Raw genomic sequence first — 15,575 nt, 5'->3', positions numbered from 1 at the left:
AAGTCGCGCGACCCACGGACCAATGGCTTACATATTTGGCCCAGTACTTGCCATGATAACAAATAAGAGCTGACGCATGACGGGGCGCATGGTCAAGTTGTTCAAGACGACTCGGTTGGGGTGATAATGTCTAAACACCAATTCCTTCCTTGCTACAACTCGTTGCTTACATGGAGTGCTGTACTGTTAGTGTCAGGTGCGGCATCGCGCTTGGCTTCTGCGATTGCCTTCCAAGGGGTGGGGGGAGAGGTGTGAGGGTGTTGATCTGATGCGGTGTAAAACCCAGGTTCGAATCCTGGTGTGCCTATCTTTTGCTGTTGTCACGATTGTTCATTTATTTTTGTGATGGTGGTGGTGGTGAGGGTGGGTGGTGTTGGAGGGTGGATGGTCTTGACAGACCCACGATACTCCGTCACCACATCGATTTTCCCAACTGCCCCCGCTTAACGACCTCTACTTCGTGACCACCACTGTTGCTGCCCTTCTTCAGGTTGTTGACAACTATTACTTTGACAGCCACCACTTTGACAATCATTATGTAGAAGACGGTGTGGAAGCCTAGGTACATTAACAACGAGCACAGTCCCACAAGATGATGATGCCCCTTTAGAAAGCTATAGGTGGTTGCTGAGCAAGAACTACTCAAAGTCATTCATCACTGCAGTTATACCCGCTGGTCAAATACAAGTAAAGCTGTAATAACCGCCGGCTTTGGATCTTTGAGGATAGATAAACATGCCTTTTATTGTTGCCTGAAGGGCCTATCACTACGCTAAAAGAGCCCCTTATTTCTTTTCCTTTTTAGGACAGACTGACCATCCTTGAAACATGCCATTGAGTGTCTCTTCAAAACCTATGTTATATTCCCAACGATGTTCTGACCGTCTTTGAAGGCATACGGAGTATCATTGAAGGAGAGAATTGACACATCTTTGAAGGATTGATTGCAGACCATTTCACCACACACTTGGCTCATGTTTTCATCACATATAAACATGCGTACGTGCTTCAAGCACGAAAACGGTCAGACTCACGCACCAGTTTTTCATACAGGTATTTATTAGCGCCAAAGAAGAAAAAGAGCAAGCTGAACAATCAATCCAGTCAAATTCAAAGCCCAGATAAACACATCATACCCCACCCTTCCTCAACGTTTCCCAATGTCCTCCCATTATAATCGCACAACAAACCAATCCAATCTACTACCTACTCCTCACGCACACACACCCTGGGTATCACTCCTCCCCTCCCCCAACTTAACTATCCCTGCAAAATAGCAGCATGAACCTTGACCTTCTTCCCATTCTCTCCCCCCTCCCCCTTAACTCCACTCTTCAGGTAACAATTCCCCCTCGAATTCTCTTTACTCGCAGCAGCCTTATCCGCCCACTCCGGAATAAAACTAACCCCGTCACACCTCGTCTTTGCGCCTCCCGTGGGGAACGACTCCGCTACATAAGTCGAGTACGACGCGCACGCGTCCATGCACTGCTCAAAAGTCGAGGTAAAAATCACCATCAGGAGCGAGCCGTCTGGATCTCGTTGGCAGTAGCGGGTGAATTTCAAAGAGTTGAAGCCTAAGATAGGTTAGTAAAAGAAGGGTGAAATAAAGGAGTGTGGGGGGGGGGGCGCATACGTTTGTAAGAAGTATAAGTCGACCCGTGGACTTTCTCAGGGTTTTCCGAGCAGCCGTCGTCAACGGCGGAGATGGCAGAAGCAGGAGTGACCCTGACAGTCTCGGTCGCCGCAGCAGCAGCGGAGATGGTGACGGTGACGGTTCTTGTGCTGCCGGGAGTAGTGTTGGAATCAGAACCAGAACCGGTACCAGGCTCGGGCTCGGCGTCAGAAACCGACTCCAACCCCCCACACGTACTATTGCTCTCAGCAAGCATGACCGCCATCCTGCTCGCGTTGGTGTTCGCCCTGTGCGCCTCCATCCCCGCGGCAGCTGCCAGCCCAATCACCGCCATCGACAGAAGCGCAATGATGCACGAGAGAACAAACACCATTGTTGTGCAGCCGAATATTGTCTTTTTCCGGTGGTGAGAAGGGGGCTTTTCCGAGCTCATCGATGATGACGGATCTGTTGGGGGCAATGCTCGCAACCGGACCTGATCGTGCATATCGTAAGGTGGTGCCGCCGTTGCTACATGTCCACCATATGCCGAGGATGATTCCCTCGTGTGTGAGAGCTCATAAGGGGCGGCGGGAGTCACGTAGGTACTCCCATACGGCTTCATCGGCTCATTGGCCAGTGGCTGGGGAGGCACGTATTCCGGTGCGCAGTGGGAAGGGTCTGTGACCTCTGGATAGTCGTGGCGCGCTGGCTCGAGGCCTTGATCGTGCTGCAGGGCTGTCATTATCAAAGACGGGGAGAAACACCAGATTGGCTACGTCTTACTGTGGCGGCCATGGTGTAGCCGTAGGGATTTGTGGTCGACATATGTCGGGAGGAACAGAAAAGAAACAAGAACCAAAGGTAAAGAGCGGCGCAATAAAAGATAAAAGAGATCGACACTGGGACAGAGACGGGAACAAAAAATCCTTTGGTCGGCCGTGGCCCATCAGATAGATGGCCGGCTGGGCCGTCGAGGTGCGTGAGGTTGCCATCGGCAAGGAGCTGGGGTAGGGTTTAGTTCTCACCACCAAGACATTCAACACAGCAGGGGCCGTTTCTTGGCAAAGCCCGCTCCCTGTCTTGGTGCTAGCTGGGGAGTTATTTGCAAATAAAACCCCCTGTTTTAAGCCATGTTATAGGCTGCGAACAGTTGCCCTTTTGGTTACGATAAGGCAATGGCCTCTGCTGTCCTGGGGTCGGCCATCACATTGTTATTTATGCAGAAAATGCTCGTACAAAACTGATCCATAGAAAGATAGTTAGGCAAGCCACGTCGGTCTGATGGAGTTGGACTTGGATTCTTGGTTCACAGGGCTGGTTGTCTCTCATGGACCCAAGTTCAGGACCGACTCTCCCCTTTCCAGAGCTGTGAGATTCCTCATCAACAAACTCCATTCGCCGTCGTTGCCGCCCTGTCGATCTTGCTTCTATTCACCAGTTTAGCGTCCAAGAGGTCACAAAAGAGGTCAGAGTCGAACATCACACAAGTTCGATATTCAAGATGGTAGACCACCGCCCCCACCCCCCAAAGCGGCCAGCGCACTGATTCGGCCCCCAACCATGGATTCCATCCTTGAAAACACGCGAGAATGGACCAACCTTGGTCGCGAGATGAAGTCCTGCACGTCGCATCGGCCGAGTGGGACTGAATGCAGGCCGAGGGCGATGTTAGAGATGGTTGCATTCGAGATCCTAATGTGTCGACACGAACTGTAAAGGACGCTTTCTGTTTGGTGGGTTCGGTCCCTGAGTGCAGAAGCTTGCACGACGGAAGAAACATTTCAAAGGTCCTAATCAATGATGATGGACCATCCGGTACATTGTTGTAAGGAGGAGAGGCTGGTTTTTGAGAACCGTTAGAAAGCTGAGCACCATCTCGCCCCGCCAAGACCGTTACACCACACCAATCTATGCATGATTTGGAATCCAGCCCCGCCATCGATGACGACTTGTTGTTGTTGTTGTTGTTGTCTACGAGGGCAATCACGAGATACGATAGTCCGAGTCCTCTACGCAGTACATCCTTCTGGCCAACGACGCCACAGCCAAGTCGAGTCAGTCATCAACAACGACAACCTCAGCCTCACAACCGCCCAGAAATGCCAACCTACCTGACCCACGCCTTCCCCTTCCCCCGCCCCCTGATCCGCATCTTCACCGTCCTCCACGACCTGTCAGATTGCTCTCCCGAGCACCTCATCTCCCCCTCCTCCTCCCACTCCTTCCTGTCCTGCCTCCGCAACACCTACCCATTCATCCCACCGCCGGACTCCCCACCAGATACGCCTCCGTCCGGTTTTGATGTGCTGGCCTCACAGTCATGCTCCCCCGTCAAAGTTCTCGAGGCGTACAACCCAGGGGACTTGTCATCTGCTTTTACACCATTTGCTTACATAGCCGATTTTGCGGTGAGGATTGATGACGTGGTTGATATTACTGCTATCACGAGCCAATACCTGGAAAGTGACTGGTTTCCCAAACTGAGGGATGAGCTGATGAAGATTGGGGGCGGGGTGGTGGAAGCTGGTGGGGAGGGGGGAGGGGGGGTTGAGGCGGGGAGGGTAGGGTGGTATGTGGTTGTTAATGGGGATGAGGAGAGGGGTTTCCCGGGGGAGGAAGAGGGGAAGGGGAGTGATGGGGAGGAGGAGGAGGAGAGGAGGAGTTTTAAGTTGGAGGAGGAGTTACTGGGGAAGAGGCGGGATGTTCAGGGTCAAGATGTGCAGCAATAGCACGGTAGTGGGAACAAGGGCTGTTGGGATGGAGATGGAGGAGACCTTGTGTGGTGCCTGTTAATCTGGTTGAACGGATAGGAACGGTTGGGGGGCATGGAACCACAAGGCTGAAATGTTTGGGGCCTGTTACCACGAGAAGCAAAATATCTAGACTGGTCTTCAAGATGACGATGCCATCAATCATCTCATCACCTTCAGCTTGAAATCAACAGCCCAAAAATACGTAAGATACCGTACCAAATTGCCCGTAATTTCACCCAGCTCGGCCAAATCGGATGACGTCGCCTGAGGCAATGGGGTGAGGTATCCACATTCCCCCCCCCGCAGACAAGCAACACACGCAGCCGAGATGCCGAGCCTCTTCAGCATCCCCCCAAGCATCCCTGTCGAATGACAACTGCTTGGATGATGCTTTGGTCGAGCGCCCTCTTCCCCCTTGACCCAGCCGTGTGACAACTGGTTGCTTGGGACCTTTGTTCCCGATATCTACCCTCAGCTCTCTTATATACCACGTAGACCCCCCTTTCAATTGAATCTCCCTCTCAGTCACTGGCATCCCCACAGCCTCACCGACCAACCTCGAACAGATCGGCCAACCACCGGAGATAACTCGTCCCATCCTCGCGTTTTCATAATTCACACCAGCCCCCTTCCCATACTAGGGGAAATTTCGGTCCCAAGGAAACAAGACTGGTTTAAAGAGCACCTCTTTCACCACCAATTCCCATCTTTCAACCCGTCTTCTGGACAACACCTTGGACAACACCTTGGACAACACACCACCACCGAAAAAATGACCAAAGTCGAGCTCACAGGCGTGGAAGTCGCCAAACACAAGTCGGCAGACGACTGCTGGGTCATCGTCCATGTAGTGCCCCTCTCCAGCTCCCCACCTCATATCTCTCCCCTACTGACAACCCCAGGGCCGCGCCTACGACGTGACAGACTTCCTCCCCGAACACCCCGGCGGCTCCAAAATCATCCTCAAATACGCCGGCAAAGACGCCACCGAAGAATTCGACCCCATCCACCCCCCGGACACTCTGGAGAAATACCTTCCAAAAGACAAACACAAAGGTCCCGTCGACATGTCCACCGTCGTTGTGGAGAAACAAGAGGTCCTCCCAGAAGAGCAGGAGAGAATGAAGAGGATCGAGGAGATGCCCTTGCTCGAACAATGCTACAACTTGCTTGACTTTGAGGGCGTGGCAAAGAGGGTGATGAAGAAGACTGCTTGGGGGTATTACTCTAGTGCGGCTGATGATGAGATTGTAAGCCCCCCTCCCCTCTCCCTCTTGAGCTCTTGGTCATCTTGGGACAAATGCGAACCAACATGAGATGTAGACCCTCCGAGAAAACCAAACAGCCTTTCAGCGCATCTGGTTCCGCCCCAAAATCCTCGTCAACGTCGAAAAAGTCGACTTTTCCACCACTATGCTCGGCACCAAGGTCGACATTCCCTTTTACGTCACCGCCACCGCTCTCGGCAAACTCGGTCACGTAGAAGGCGAGGTTGTCCTCACCCGTGCTTCGGCGAGGCACAACGTTGTCCAAATGATCCCCACCCTTGCCTCCTGCTCCTTTGACGAGATCATGGACGCTGCAGATGCAAGCCAAGTCCAGTGGCTGCAGCTCTACGTCAACAAAGACAGGGCCATCACCAAGAGGATCGTCGAGCACGCCGAGAAGAGGGGTTGCAAGGGGCTGTTCATCACCGTTGACGCGCCACAGCTGGGGAGGAGGGAGAAAGACATGAGGTTGAAATTCACGGATGAGGGCTCGAATGTGCAGAAGGGGTCAGGGGAGAAGACGGACAACAGCCAGGGTGCGGCGAGGGCGATCAGCAGTTTTATCGACCCGGGGCTGTGCTGGGATGATATTCCTTGGTTCAGGTCCGTTACCAAGATGCCCATCGTTTTGAAGGGGGTTCAGAGAGTGGAGGACGTGTTGAGGGCGGTGGAGGTTGGGTGCGCGGGCGTGGTGCTATCTAACCATGGAGGGCGACAGTTGGATTTTGCGAGGTCGGGGATTGAAGTCTTGGCGGAGACTATGCCTGTGCTGAAGAAGATGGGGCTGGAGAAGAAGATTGAGGTTTATGTTGACGGGGGGGTGAGGAGGGCGACGGATATCATCAAAGCGCTGTGTTTGGGGGCTAAGGGGGTGGGGATAGGGAGACCGTTCTTGTATGCTATGAGCGCGTACGGGCAGGAGGGGGTGGAGAGGGCGATGCAGTTGCTCAAGGATGAGATGGAGATGAATATGAGGCTCATTGGGGCGAGGACGATTGAGGAGTTGAACGAGGGGATGGTGGATGCACGGGGGCTTTTTAGCCATGGGGTTGGGCCGGTGAATTTTTTGGCGGAGAGGGTCTATGATCCACTTGTCGGGCCGCCGCAGAGGGAAAGGAGTAAGTTGTAGGGTAAAGGGGGGGGAGGGGGGGTCGAGGGAGATATACCAAGAGGGGGTTGGGTTGGAGCATCCCGAGAACTGGCCTGGGCAGAGGTGCCCTGCTTGGCCGCTGGAATATGATGGCTCCAAGGAGGGATGTTCCCTCTTTGCAGTTGTTGTTTTCGGCAGCCAGGCAGGGGCACGCATCCCGGCTGCTCTGTCCGGCCAGTTCCTGTGGATGGGATGTTTTTCAGAGCCCTACCAAATGTGTGATATGTGCATAGAGGAGGTTGAATGATGTGGTTCCTTCTGGCAAGCTTTGAGTTTTCACCCAGGAGAATGGACGGAGGATCAAGCTGAGCACAACGGTCGAGTCTTTTTAAAGTTTGCTTGCTTTACCGATCGTCGGTACTTTTCCCAAGATACTGATTGATACAAGTAATCACTGGTCTTTCCTAACCACACCTAAACTCCATTGCTGAAAACACCCCCTCCGCCATATGCTACACCCGCCGTAATGTACTAAACAGATAGCCAACAAAAAAAAAAAAAACCCAAGCCATCACCCTCTGCCCACCGAAATATATTCCCAGGTGCGCCGCCAGCCAGTCCGTAGGAAACCAACCGCCATGTAGCAAAGAAAACGCATCAATACCCATCTTGAAACCTCTCCGGGTTGAACAGACCAAGTTCCCTACAACTTGGCCCTCGCCCCCTCCCCCTTCACCCCCTTGCTCGCCTCCCGATTCACCACCACCTCTCCCCTCCCCTCTCCCTCCCCCTCCCCAAAGAAGATAACCTGCACGGTCAAATCATCTCTATACCTCCTCGAAAACGGCGCCGGCAGCGTCAGCAACGCGCTAACCTGCTCCCTGTTTTTCCCCCCCAACGCATTCCTCACCAGGTGCGTCGCCACATTCGCATCCTCCACCACAAACCCATCATTCCCCCCCCACTGCCTCACCCCCCTAAACGGCGTCTTTTGACCCTCCACCTCCTCCACCTTGGACACCTCCACCGGCAACCCCCCGGGCCCATCCTTACTCGACCCTCCACCGCCAAAAGTCCTCGACCAAACCGAATCAAACAACCCCGACTGTTTCCCCACCTTTTGCTGCTGAGCATCAATCCACTTCCCCACCAACCCAATCACCTCCTCATTAGTCAACATCTCCCACAACCCATCCGTAGCCATCACCACAAAATCCCCCCTCTCCGGCTCAATCCTCGTGGTAGTGATCACCGGCTCAGCCGTCACATAAGGCGGCGTCTTCAACGCCGGCGAGACCGACCTCGCAAAAAAGTGCTTCCTTAACTTCTCCGAAATCTCCCTCGTCCACTTGTAACTCGCATCCCCAAACGCCCTCGACGGCTCCAACCCCCCCAGCACCCTCCCGTTCCGAACGACATAGGGCTCGTTGGGGTGTTCCCTCCTCAGTCTACTCGCCTCGTCCACATTGGAGCCGGTCTGATCAACCGACAGCGGCGTCGCCGTCCATTTTCCCGATTCTGTCCTCCTGCCCAAAACGGCGCGCGAGTCTCCCGTGCAAGCTACGCGGAGGAGCTTAGAGCGGGAGTCATAAAAGGACAATAAGGCGCATGATCCGGACAGGGCAGGTGCCAAAAGTTCGGCGGCCATGGTCTTGTTGTTGGCTCTCATGACTTTTTGCACGCTCTGGTTGACTATTTCATCGTCGAGCTTTAAAAACCCCTTTCTAATAGCCGCCTCCACGCCGGGACCCGAGAGGTCATTGTTTGATTCTTGATACGTCTGGTTCAGCTCGCGGGCGACAAAAGAGACGAGAGTCTGGCGGAGTTTGGCAGAGGTTGTCCAGCCGCTGTTTTTGTTAGCTGTTTTGATTTTTGCTTGATTAAACAACTGGGGAATGAGACAAACCTATGTCCATCAAACACCCCCCAAAACATCCAATCATTCCCCCCTTTTTCACTCGTCGCGGGCTGCATCTCAATGATCTTCTCCGTGTGGTCATCCTCGATTGGGTCGTTGCTTGGTAATTGCACCAGGTCGTATCTCACCACGCCTTGGCCTCGGTTGACGAGATATGACTCCTCCAGCTTCCTCAACTTTTCTGTCGCCTGCTCTGGGTTGAGCATCTCGATCACTCTCGTGCCGTCTTCCGAGGTGGTCTTGCTGATGGGTCCGTCGCCTACTATCGTTCCGGTGTGGAGCTGGTCAGCGCTGATGACCAAGACGTTGCGTGTCGGGAGGGAGGTGTCTGCAGTGGAGGTGTCGGTGATGGTGGTGGTGGAGTAGCCGCGCTTGACGGGGACGTTGTTGACGTCGGTGCCGTTGTACGAGTACCAGGCTCCGTAGCCCACGAGTGCCGACGCGAGGACGACCGAGGCGCGGCGGTAGTACATTGAGGATTGGAGGGGTGGTGGGAGGGGGAGACTGTTGTTGTTGTTGTTGATGTTCTCTAGGAGGGGAGGGGGAATACCGGTGGCATTGCTGTGATTCTTGAGGGTGCGACAAGCGGCGGTGGAGGTTGAGGAGAGGAGACGGCGGGCGGCGGTGGTGGGGAGAGAGGTCGTGAAGGGGCGTCGGCCAAGGCCCCGGGCAGTATATTGAAACGTGGTCCGAAAGGCTTGTACGGCAGCGCGGCGCATTTTCGCGGTTGCCGGGGGTGATGCCGTACCGCTGGTTAAGTATCGGATGGGAGGGAGGTTTGGGGTTCAAGGCGGAAGATTGGGGGAGAGAGATATGGTCGGTCTGTCGGGGTCGGTGATGCGGGAGCGGTGCAGATGCACGAATTGGGGCCGGTGGTGGCCTTCGTGGTGGTGGCAGGTGAGACACGACCGGTGGCAGTCAACAACAACGAATGTCTTGATCAAGAAGAAACAAAACAACAATGCCCTTTCTCAAATACTCTTTGGTCCTTTCTTGTCACTTGGGATGGAAAGCAGGAGCTGTCTCACTGTCTTCACCAGAGCTTCCACAGCTTGATCTTGGTGGTCCGTGCATCCTGACGGACAAAGGCAGTTGGAAGCACAGAGACGTCAACTGTCATGTGTGTCTTGCTGTGCATGCTAAACACCTCGTCAGTCCCCACCTACTAGATCTATTTTTCTAGCTACATCACCGAAATTCAATTTTGCTAGTATACCTAGGCCTACCCAAATTTCTAATCATATTATAAAAAGGCCGTGTCACAGTTAAGCCAACAGGCAAGCCAGACCGTGTGCGGGGCGCAACGCGCACAGCCAATCGCTAGTAGAACCAATCAGGATGGGAGTAGCCTTACCCGTGGAATCATTGCCAAGGGTTAATGATCCAGAAGACCACTAGGTCTATATATACGGAGGAACTGGCTGGTGTAGATAGACAGTTCCGCAGTATGCAATTCAGATTGTATTCACGGTATCTTGTGTTTACATTGAGACATCTTGTTGTGCACTGTTTAGCTGCACCGAACCAATTGTCAGAAGTTACCTTCAACCCGTATCCCTTTCAGAGGTTCTGTACAGGGGTTCGTCACATAACATGGTGTTTAAAATGCACAGTAGAGGATATTATGAAGCATTAGTGTGTAAAGGCATCAATATATGACCATATAGTCTCTTCCACACACATGCCAGCTAGTATATATTCCTTTTGTTGTGAGAAGGAGCTTTGATATCTTGGCACAGTCTCTGCCGTCTTTAGCACTGTCCTTCACACTGTCTCTATGATGGTGGGGATTCCCTAGCTTTCACATGCGACTCCAACCACAGTCATTCATGACACTGTCAACATTGAGTGTTTTCATATCATTCCGGAAATCTCATGTTGAAATCTGACCTCTTTGACTTTCATATCACAAATTTACTCAGAGACATCAACCTCTCCCCCAGCCACCCCCACCACCTCACCACCTCACCACATCCTCGGCTCTCGACGGAAAACCACCCCCATCATAACCAGCTTGGCGACCTCACTCATCAATTCCGATCTCTCAAACAGTAACCCCTCATATTTCTATTCACTATTTCACGTTCAAAACCTCAATATGGCCACCCAACAAACCCCACCCCAAACCCTCCAAGCATTCAACACCTACCCCTGGGCCTCAGACCGAGAATTCATGGTACCTCCTCCCTCCCCTCCTCATCCCACCACTCACTAACAACTCCCCCCGCAGCAATCCCTCGTCACAACCCTCGGCCCCCTCCTATCCCCCCAATCCCTCTCCTCCCCCTTCACCAAGCCCCAAGTCCTCACCTCCATCCAGACCCTCCGCGCAAAATATTACACCGCCAAATTCAACGTCCCCATCTCCCCCTCCCCTTCCTCCGCCACCACACTCCCAACCCCAGACGAGGAAATCCTCAAAAAGGCCTCTTGGCTGTATGTGAATATCCAAAAGAAGATAAACAACAATACCCCTGTCCCACCAGCAGAGGGACCAAAGGAGGAGGAAGTGCCGGAGTGGCAGAGGAGTGGGGGGGTGAAGGTTGATTTATCGAAAAAGGCGGAGGATGGGGAGGGGGAAGTGGAAGGCGAGGATAGGAAAGGGGAATATCCTAATAAGTTTCAGGCGATTATCGAAGCGGTGACGACGGGGAAGACGATTGAGGGGATTAGGGAGATTGAGGAGCGGATTGTGAGGGGGGAGGGGGTGGTGCCTGTTGGGGGAGGAGGGTGCCGGTTAAGCCTTGGGAGAGGGGGAGAGTTTTGGGGGATGGGGTTGGGGAGGATGGGGGTGGGTTGGGGAAGGTGTTGGATGAGGATTTTCCGCCTTTACCGGAGGCGTAAAGGGGGGTGAATATCTGTTGAGGTGTAAGATGGAGGGTTCAATTAAGGTTGATGAAATTCGAATAGTAGAGTTGTCTCTGCTTTTATGGTGTGTTTGTGGTAATAGTATTCTTGGGGTTCTGGGGTAATACGTTGCGAGATGTACGCTCGGTAGCCCCAAGAACCAAGCAACAATCGTCCAAGGTAGTCCAACCCACCGCCACCGTGAGGAGGTGCCCCGACCTGCCTGAAGAGGTCGATGTGTCTGGGTATCCCTACACTTTTGGGACCAATCCCTTTTGGCTCTGATGCTTTTATCTAGTTCATCCGGGTTGTTGATTCTCTGCTCGCCGCTTAAGATCTCTTGCCCCAGAGGAAGAAGTCTTTCTGGCCCTGACGCCTCCCGAAGTGACTGGGTGATGGCCTGTCATATTGTTAGCCGCCCCGGGTCCGTCTCCAATATCTACCTACCTAAAACAGAGTGGTTGCTTGACAGGAATCCCTCTTCTCTCAAAGTCGACAAAGCCCATCTTTGCAAATCGTCCCCCCCCTGACAAGCAGAACACCACACAAAACAACCCACTTTAACAAAGAGCCATCTTGCATGCTGCCAAAAACGTGTAGGTGGCCAATTTGGTCCGGTTTTTCATCTCTTTGGTGTTGTGTTACAGCTGACCTACTCGATTGTCTTCTTCAAAGACAGTATTTGAAGTCTTCCTCTCTGGAGATACCCCTATCTGCAAAGACTCCCACCGGGATCGATCCATCATCTTCCGTCCCAGAGCCGTAGTTCAATGGGGACAACCTCGGTGTCCTCGCTTTCTTGTCATCGAAACCGTCTTTTCGTCTGTCCCCTAGAACAGCAACATCAAAACACCACAAACACAAAGCCTTCGAGCGCCTACAACCATGATCACAATACCAGCCGCACGAACCGGACGAGACCTGATGCTATAGGGAGAAAAGCTTTACCGACGGCACCAAAAGACTTCGATTCCAGGCCGAGCAATCCCAAACTGTCACGACAGGACCAATTGATGCCCAAACAACGAGCCACAGAGACTTTGACAGACTGTAAACATCCTCGGTTACACCTTTTCCAAAACCGAGACTTTTATCCACTGATACACTGAACATAAAAACAACCCCCTCAAGACAAACGACGCACATCATATCATATCCTCAACCCATGCCTCAAAGGAAAGTCAACAGACCTACTAGCCACCTTCATAGGCCTATCAACCATCTCTCAAAACCTACCACCCACCTCTCCACATCTATCCCCTCTCCAAAAAAAAAGCCCAGGTAGGTAATCATCACACCTCCTGTCTTCCTTGCAGCGCCCACAACACCTCCATCAGTACATCACACATCACAGCACACCAAAAATAAAAACTCAACGCAATTTATTGTCTTTGTCTGCCCTGTAAACTTCCCTATGAAAACCGAGCAGCGAGTAGGTATCGCCATAAACATGGCCCCCTATTCCTGTCCCGTTTCCTTGTTTCCCCATCTCCTGAACCCATCCCGAGAGTAGGTACCTTATAGAAAAGAGAAAGGGGTATCAACCGTACCAATCATACATAAACCAACATCCCACCAGCTCACATCCTACTTGGGAGGAGCAAAAGATATGAAATTCCCGTGACCGGAAATTAAAAAAAAAAGTAAATCATGCAACGAGTCACTTGACCCTTGCTCACCTACTAAGAAAACAAAAAAACAAAAAAAAAAACCCAGACTCCATCCCCACATCCCCAGTAGTGACGTCGTGTCGTGAAAGAAAAAACTTAGTGAACCCCCGTATCATCATCACCCTGATGCACCACCAACGCATTCTCCCCCACGACCCCCTCCTCCGAACTCTTCACAAAAAACTCCACCGCCTCCTCCATAAACCGGTTCTGATCCTCCAACCCCAACCCCTGAAACCAAGCCTCATGCCCCTCAGGACTAACCGGCTTGACCGTCCACACATCCCCCAACCCCCTAACCGGAATGGCAGTCTTCAGATAAACCTCCCCCGCGATCTTTACCCCACGAGGAGGGTAAGAACCGACCTGCCTGGCAGCCACGATGGGAGTCCGACTCTGCAGCGAAGAAATATACTCATCCACATCAGCAATCGCACTGCCAAACTCAACCTGCCGCTGGGCCCGTCCCCTCGGCGTGGGAGAGAGTCTCGCCAAGGCAGCATCGATCCCCTTCGCCTTCGACTTCTCCTCCTCCTCCTCCTCCTCGTCATCATCATCATCATCATCATCATCCTCCTCCTCCATAACCTTGGCCGGAGTCTTCTTCCCACCACCCTTCCCATTGTTGTTCGTCCTCTTCTTTACCACCCCGGCTCCAGTCCCAGCCTTGGGCTTGCTGCTCACAAGACTAGTCCCCTGGTCCATCTCCGTCTTGCCCACGCCCGAACCGCTGGATCTGCCGCCCTGCGGCTTGACGGGCGGCGACCAGTTCTCAATGTTGAGCTTGCGCTTCACCTGTCCATAGCGCACCTTGGCCGTCTCGGCGTTTTTGAAACCGTTGTCGCGGGCGACGCCCTCCCAGTTGATATCTGGCCGGGTTCTCAGATTCTTCACTATGGAATAGAAGAGGAAGGCCTCAGCTGAGGTGGGCTGGGGGGCTTTTTCTTCGGCCATTGTCCTTGTTGCTTTTGTGAGTTGTTGAGATGAAAAGGGGTTGTTTTTGTGGTCTGTGAAAGAGAGAAGAGTTAGTTTTGTATAATTGAAGGCTGTCTTTAGGTAGTCCATTTTGGCGGTTGGAGAGGTGTGATGTGAGATTGATAGAGCGTTTGTGTCGAGGGTGAGGTGGGATCTATGTGTTGAATAGGTAGACAAGGCGAGGAAGGGGAAGGAAACAATTGTCGGTGTGAATCTGACGAAAGAAAGTCGCAACATAAAGCACACTTGTGCCATGAATGGCGACCAAAGATGCCCGACCAGCAATTGCGACTGCAATCACGGCCCCGGGACGGAAGAAAACAAAACTCCGAAGGAAGAAGATAACTTACTGGGAGAGCGGTATTGAGTGAGGCAAGCAATCAATGCTTCTCTTGCCAAAGAGCAGTTGTTGTCTGTGGCTGTTGGGTTGTGGTCGCAAAAGCAGAAAGCCAAAGGCAGCAGGAAGCGAACGTCACAAAGTGGTTGTGTTGTGGGAAAGAAAATAAATGGAGGAGAACTGGAGAGAGACAGAAAGAGAGAGAGAGAGAGAGAGAGAGAGAGAGAGAGAGATAGAGACACTCTATTTAAGGACTCCCTGCGCCGGTCCTACGCCACCAGTTCTGTGGGATTTGTGGATCGTAGTTACTCAATAACTCAAGATTGGAATCGATTTCTTTTTTTTTGTTTTGGAGCGACCAAGCTGGCCGTCTGATGTCAAGCGGGGAAGGGGCAATGGACGGAGAGCCGCAATCCTTGAGTCTCACTGGCCGGGGGGTGGGAAAGGGAGCAGGAGAATGATAACGGGGCTATTCACTTCGGACGACGATACGCAGGCGGCGACGGCATTGCGAGTCAACTGGCCCAAAGACTACACATGGGTCAAGGGGATTGCGTGTCCTGTGTCTTGTAGGCGGAGAAAGAAGCTGATGGTGACCTTGGGAAGCGTCTGATGTTCTTATCATGGCAGTGAGGGGCTCGGCAGATTTAGGCAGTCAGTAGATTGGGTCGTCATTTCTCAAAGAGCGGACGAAGATAAGGTACTGAGAGGGAGTCTCTTTTGGCTGTGGTATCACAGATAGACTCTGGCATCTCAAACACATGCTACCTTGAACAGCCTCAAAGCCTCGTTGTCATCGCCTCCCAGAATTTGAAGCCATTTCCCTATCGACGCCGCTCGACACAAACCCTAGAGCCACAAGCTGACCCTGAGGCTTCAAAATGTTTGAACTGTAATCTAGCCCATCTCCATCAAATAATTGCTGGCACCAAACTCTTCCAAACAATAACTCTCACGACTCCCCTTCTCAAGTCCCACCATCCTGAAGTCTCGACGCCCCTCACCTCAATCAACACCAATCCACTGCTCTGGCAGACTCTTATCCCCATAAAAAGCATACATTCGCCTCAATTACGCCTCAACGAATGTATTAACCGTA

General features: G+C 52.6%; 6 protein-coding genes across 6 annotated transcripts; 3 read left to right on the top strand and 3 right to left on the bottom strand.

The window, feature by feature from the left end:
• Nucleotides 1-1,023: 1,023 nt before the first annotated feature.
• Nucleotides 1,024-3,987, bottom strand: QC762_605810 (uncharacterized protein). The gene is made up of 4 exons (XM_062892273.1): nucleotides 3,218-3,987; nucleotides 2,402-3,045; nucleotides 1,637-2,345; nucleotides 1,024-1,577 (listed from the first exon to the last, which is right to left on the bottom strand). The coding sequence occupies exons 2-4, from the start codon at nucleotides 2,441-2,443 to the stop codon at nucleotides 1,261-1,263; spliced, it is 1,068 nt and encodes a 355-aa protein (XP_062740367.1). The 5' UTR covers nucleotides 2,444-3,045; nucleotides 3,218-3,987; the 3' UTR covers nucleotides 1,024-1,260.
• On the top strand, nucleotides 3,529-4,347 carry QC762_605805 (uncharacterized protein; the record flags this gene model as incomplete). Its single annotated transcript, XM_062892272.1, has 1 exon — nucleotides 3,529-4,347. One exon carries the CDS (start codon nucleotides 3,529-3,531, stop codon nucleotides 4,345-4,347), a length of 819 nt encoding a protein of 272 aa, XP_062740366.1.
• Nucleotides 4,348-4,807: 460 nt separating this feature from the next.
• QC762_605800 (uncharacterized protein) lies at nucleotides 4,808-7,301 on the top strand. The gene is made up of 3 exons (XM_062892271.1): nucleotides 4,808-5,218; nucleotides 5,274-5,621; nucleotides 5,695-7,301. Exons 1-3 carry the CDS (start codon nucleotides 5,144-5,146, stop codon nucleotides 6,766-6,768), a joined length of 1,497 nt encoding a protein of 498 aa, XP_062740365.1. The 5' UTR covers nucleotides 4,808-5,143; the 3' UTR covers nucleotides 6,769-7,301.
• Nucleotides 7,302-7,432: 131 nt separating this feature from the next.
• On the bottom strand, nucleotides 7,433-9,760 carry PTC5 ([Pyruvate dehydrogenase [acetyl-transferring]]-phosphatase 1, mitochondrial; the record flags this gene model as incomplete). Its single annotated transcript, XM_062892266.1, has 2 exons — nucleotides 8,636-9,760; nucleotides 7,433-8,576 (listed from the first exon to the last, which is right to left on the bottom strand). The coding sequence occupies exons 1-2, from the start codon at nucleotides 9,364-9,366 to the stop codon at nucleotides 7,433-7,435; spliced, it is 1,875 nt and encodes a 624-aa protein (XP_062740364.1). The 5' UTR covers nucleotides 9,367-9,760.
• A 580-nt stretch (nucleotides 9,761-10,340) lies between these two features.
• QC762_0092200 (uncharacterized protein) lies at nucleotides 10,341-11,491 on the top strand (the record flags this gene model as incomplete). Its single annotated transcript, XM_062884069.1, has 3 exons — nucleotides 10,341-10,823; nucleotides 10,878-11,438; nucleotides 11,486-11,491. The coding sequence occupies exons 1-3, from the start codon at nucleotides 10,746-10,748 to the stop codon at nucleotides 11,489-11,491; spliced, it is 645 nt and encodes a 214-aa protein (XP_062740363.1). The 5' UTR covers nucleotides 10,341-10,745.
• A 1,769-nt stretch (nucleotides 11,492-13,260) lies between these two features.
• QC762_605795 (uncharacterized protein) lies at nucleotides 13,261-14,394 on the bottom strand (the record flags this gene model as incomplete). The annotated part of the gene is made up of 1 exon (XM_062892270.1): nucleotides 13,261-14,394. The coding sequence occupies one exon, from the start codon at nucleotides 14,392-14,394 to the stop codon at nucleotides 13,261-13,263; it is 1,134 nt and encodes a 377-aa protein (XP_062740362.1).
• Nucleotides 14,395-15,575: the final 1,181 nt, after the last annotated feature.

The sequence above is a fragment of the Podospora pseudocomata genome, chromosome 6 (genome assembly GCF_035222375.1).
Source record: "Podospora pseudocomata strain CBS 415.72m chromosome 6, whole genome shotgun sequence".
Lineage (NCBI taxonomy): Eukaryota > Fungi > Ascomycota > Sordariomycetes > Sordariales > Podosporaceae > Podospora > Podospora pseudocomata.
Note: the sequence above shows the minus strand (reverse complement) of the source record. Positions and strands in the feature narration are given on the sequence as shown.

Bases quoted from the DNA above. Each gene is read 5' to 3' on its own strand.
- QC762_605800 (XM_062892271.1), top strand. From the start codon at position 5,144: ATGACCAAAGTCGAGCTCACAGGCGTGGAAGTCGCCAAACACAAGTCG. The intron at 5,219-5,273 runs GTAGTGCCCCTC...TGACAACCCCAG, and splicing joins ACTGCTGGGTCATCGTCCAT to GGCCGCGCCTACGACGTGAC. The intron at 5,622-5,694 runs GTAAGCCCCCCT...CATGAGATGTAG, and splicing joins GTGCGGCTGATGATGAGATT to ACCCTCCGAGAAAACCAAAC.
- QC762_605810 (XM_062892273.1), bottom strand. From the start codon at position 2,443: ATGTCGACCACAAATCCCTACGGCTACACCATGGCCGCCACA. The intron at 2,346-2,401 runs GTAAGACGTAGC...ACAGCCCTGCAG, and splicing joins GCTACACCATGGCCGCCACA to CACGATCAAGGCCTCGAGCC. The intron at 1,578-1,636 runs GTATGCGCCCCC...AACCTATCTTAG, and splicing joins GACTTATACTTCTTACAAAC to GCTTCAACTCTTTGAAATTC.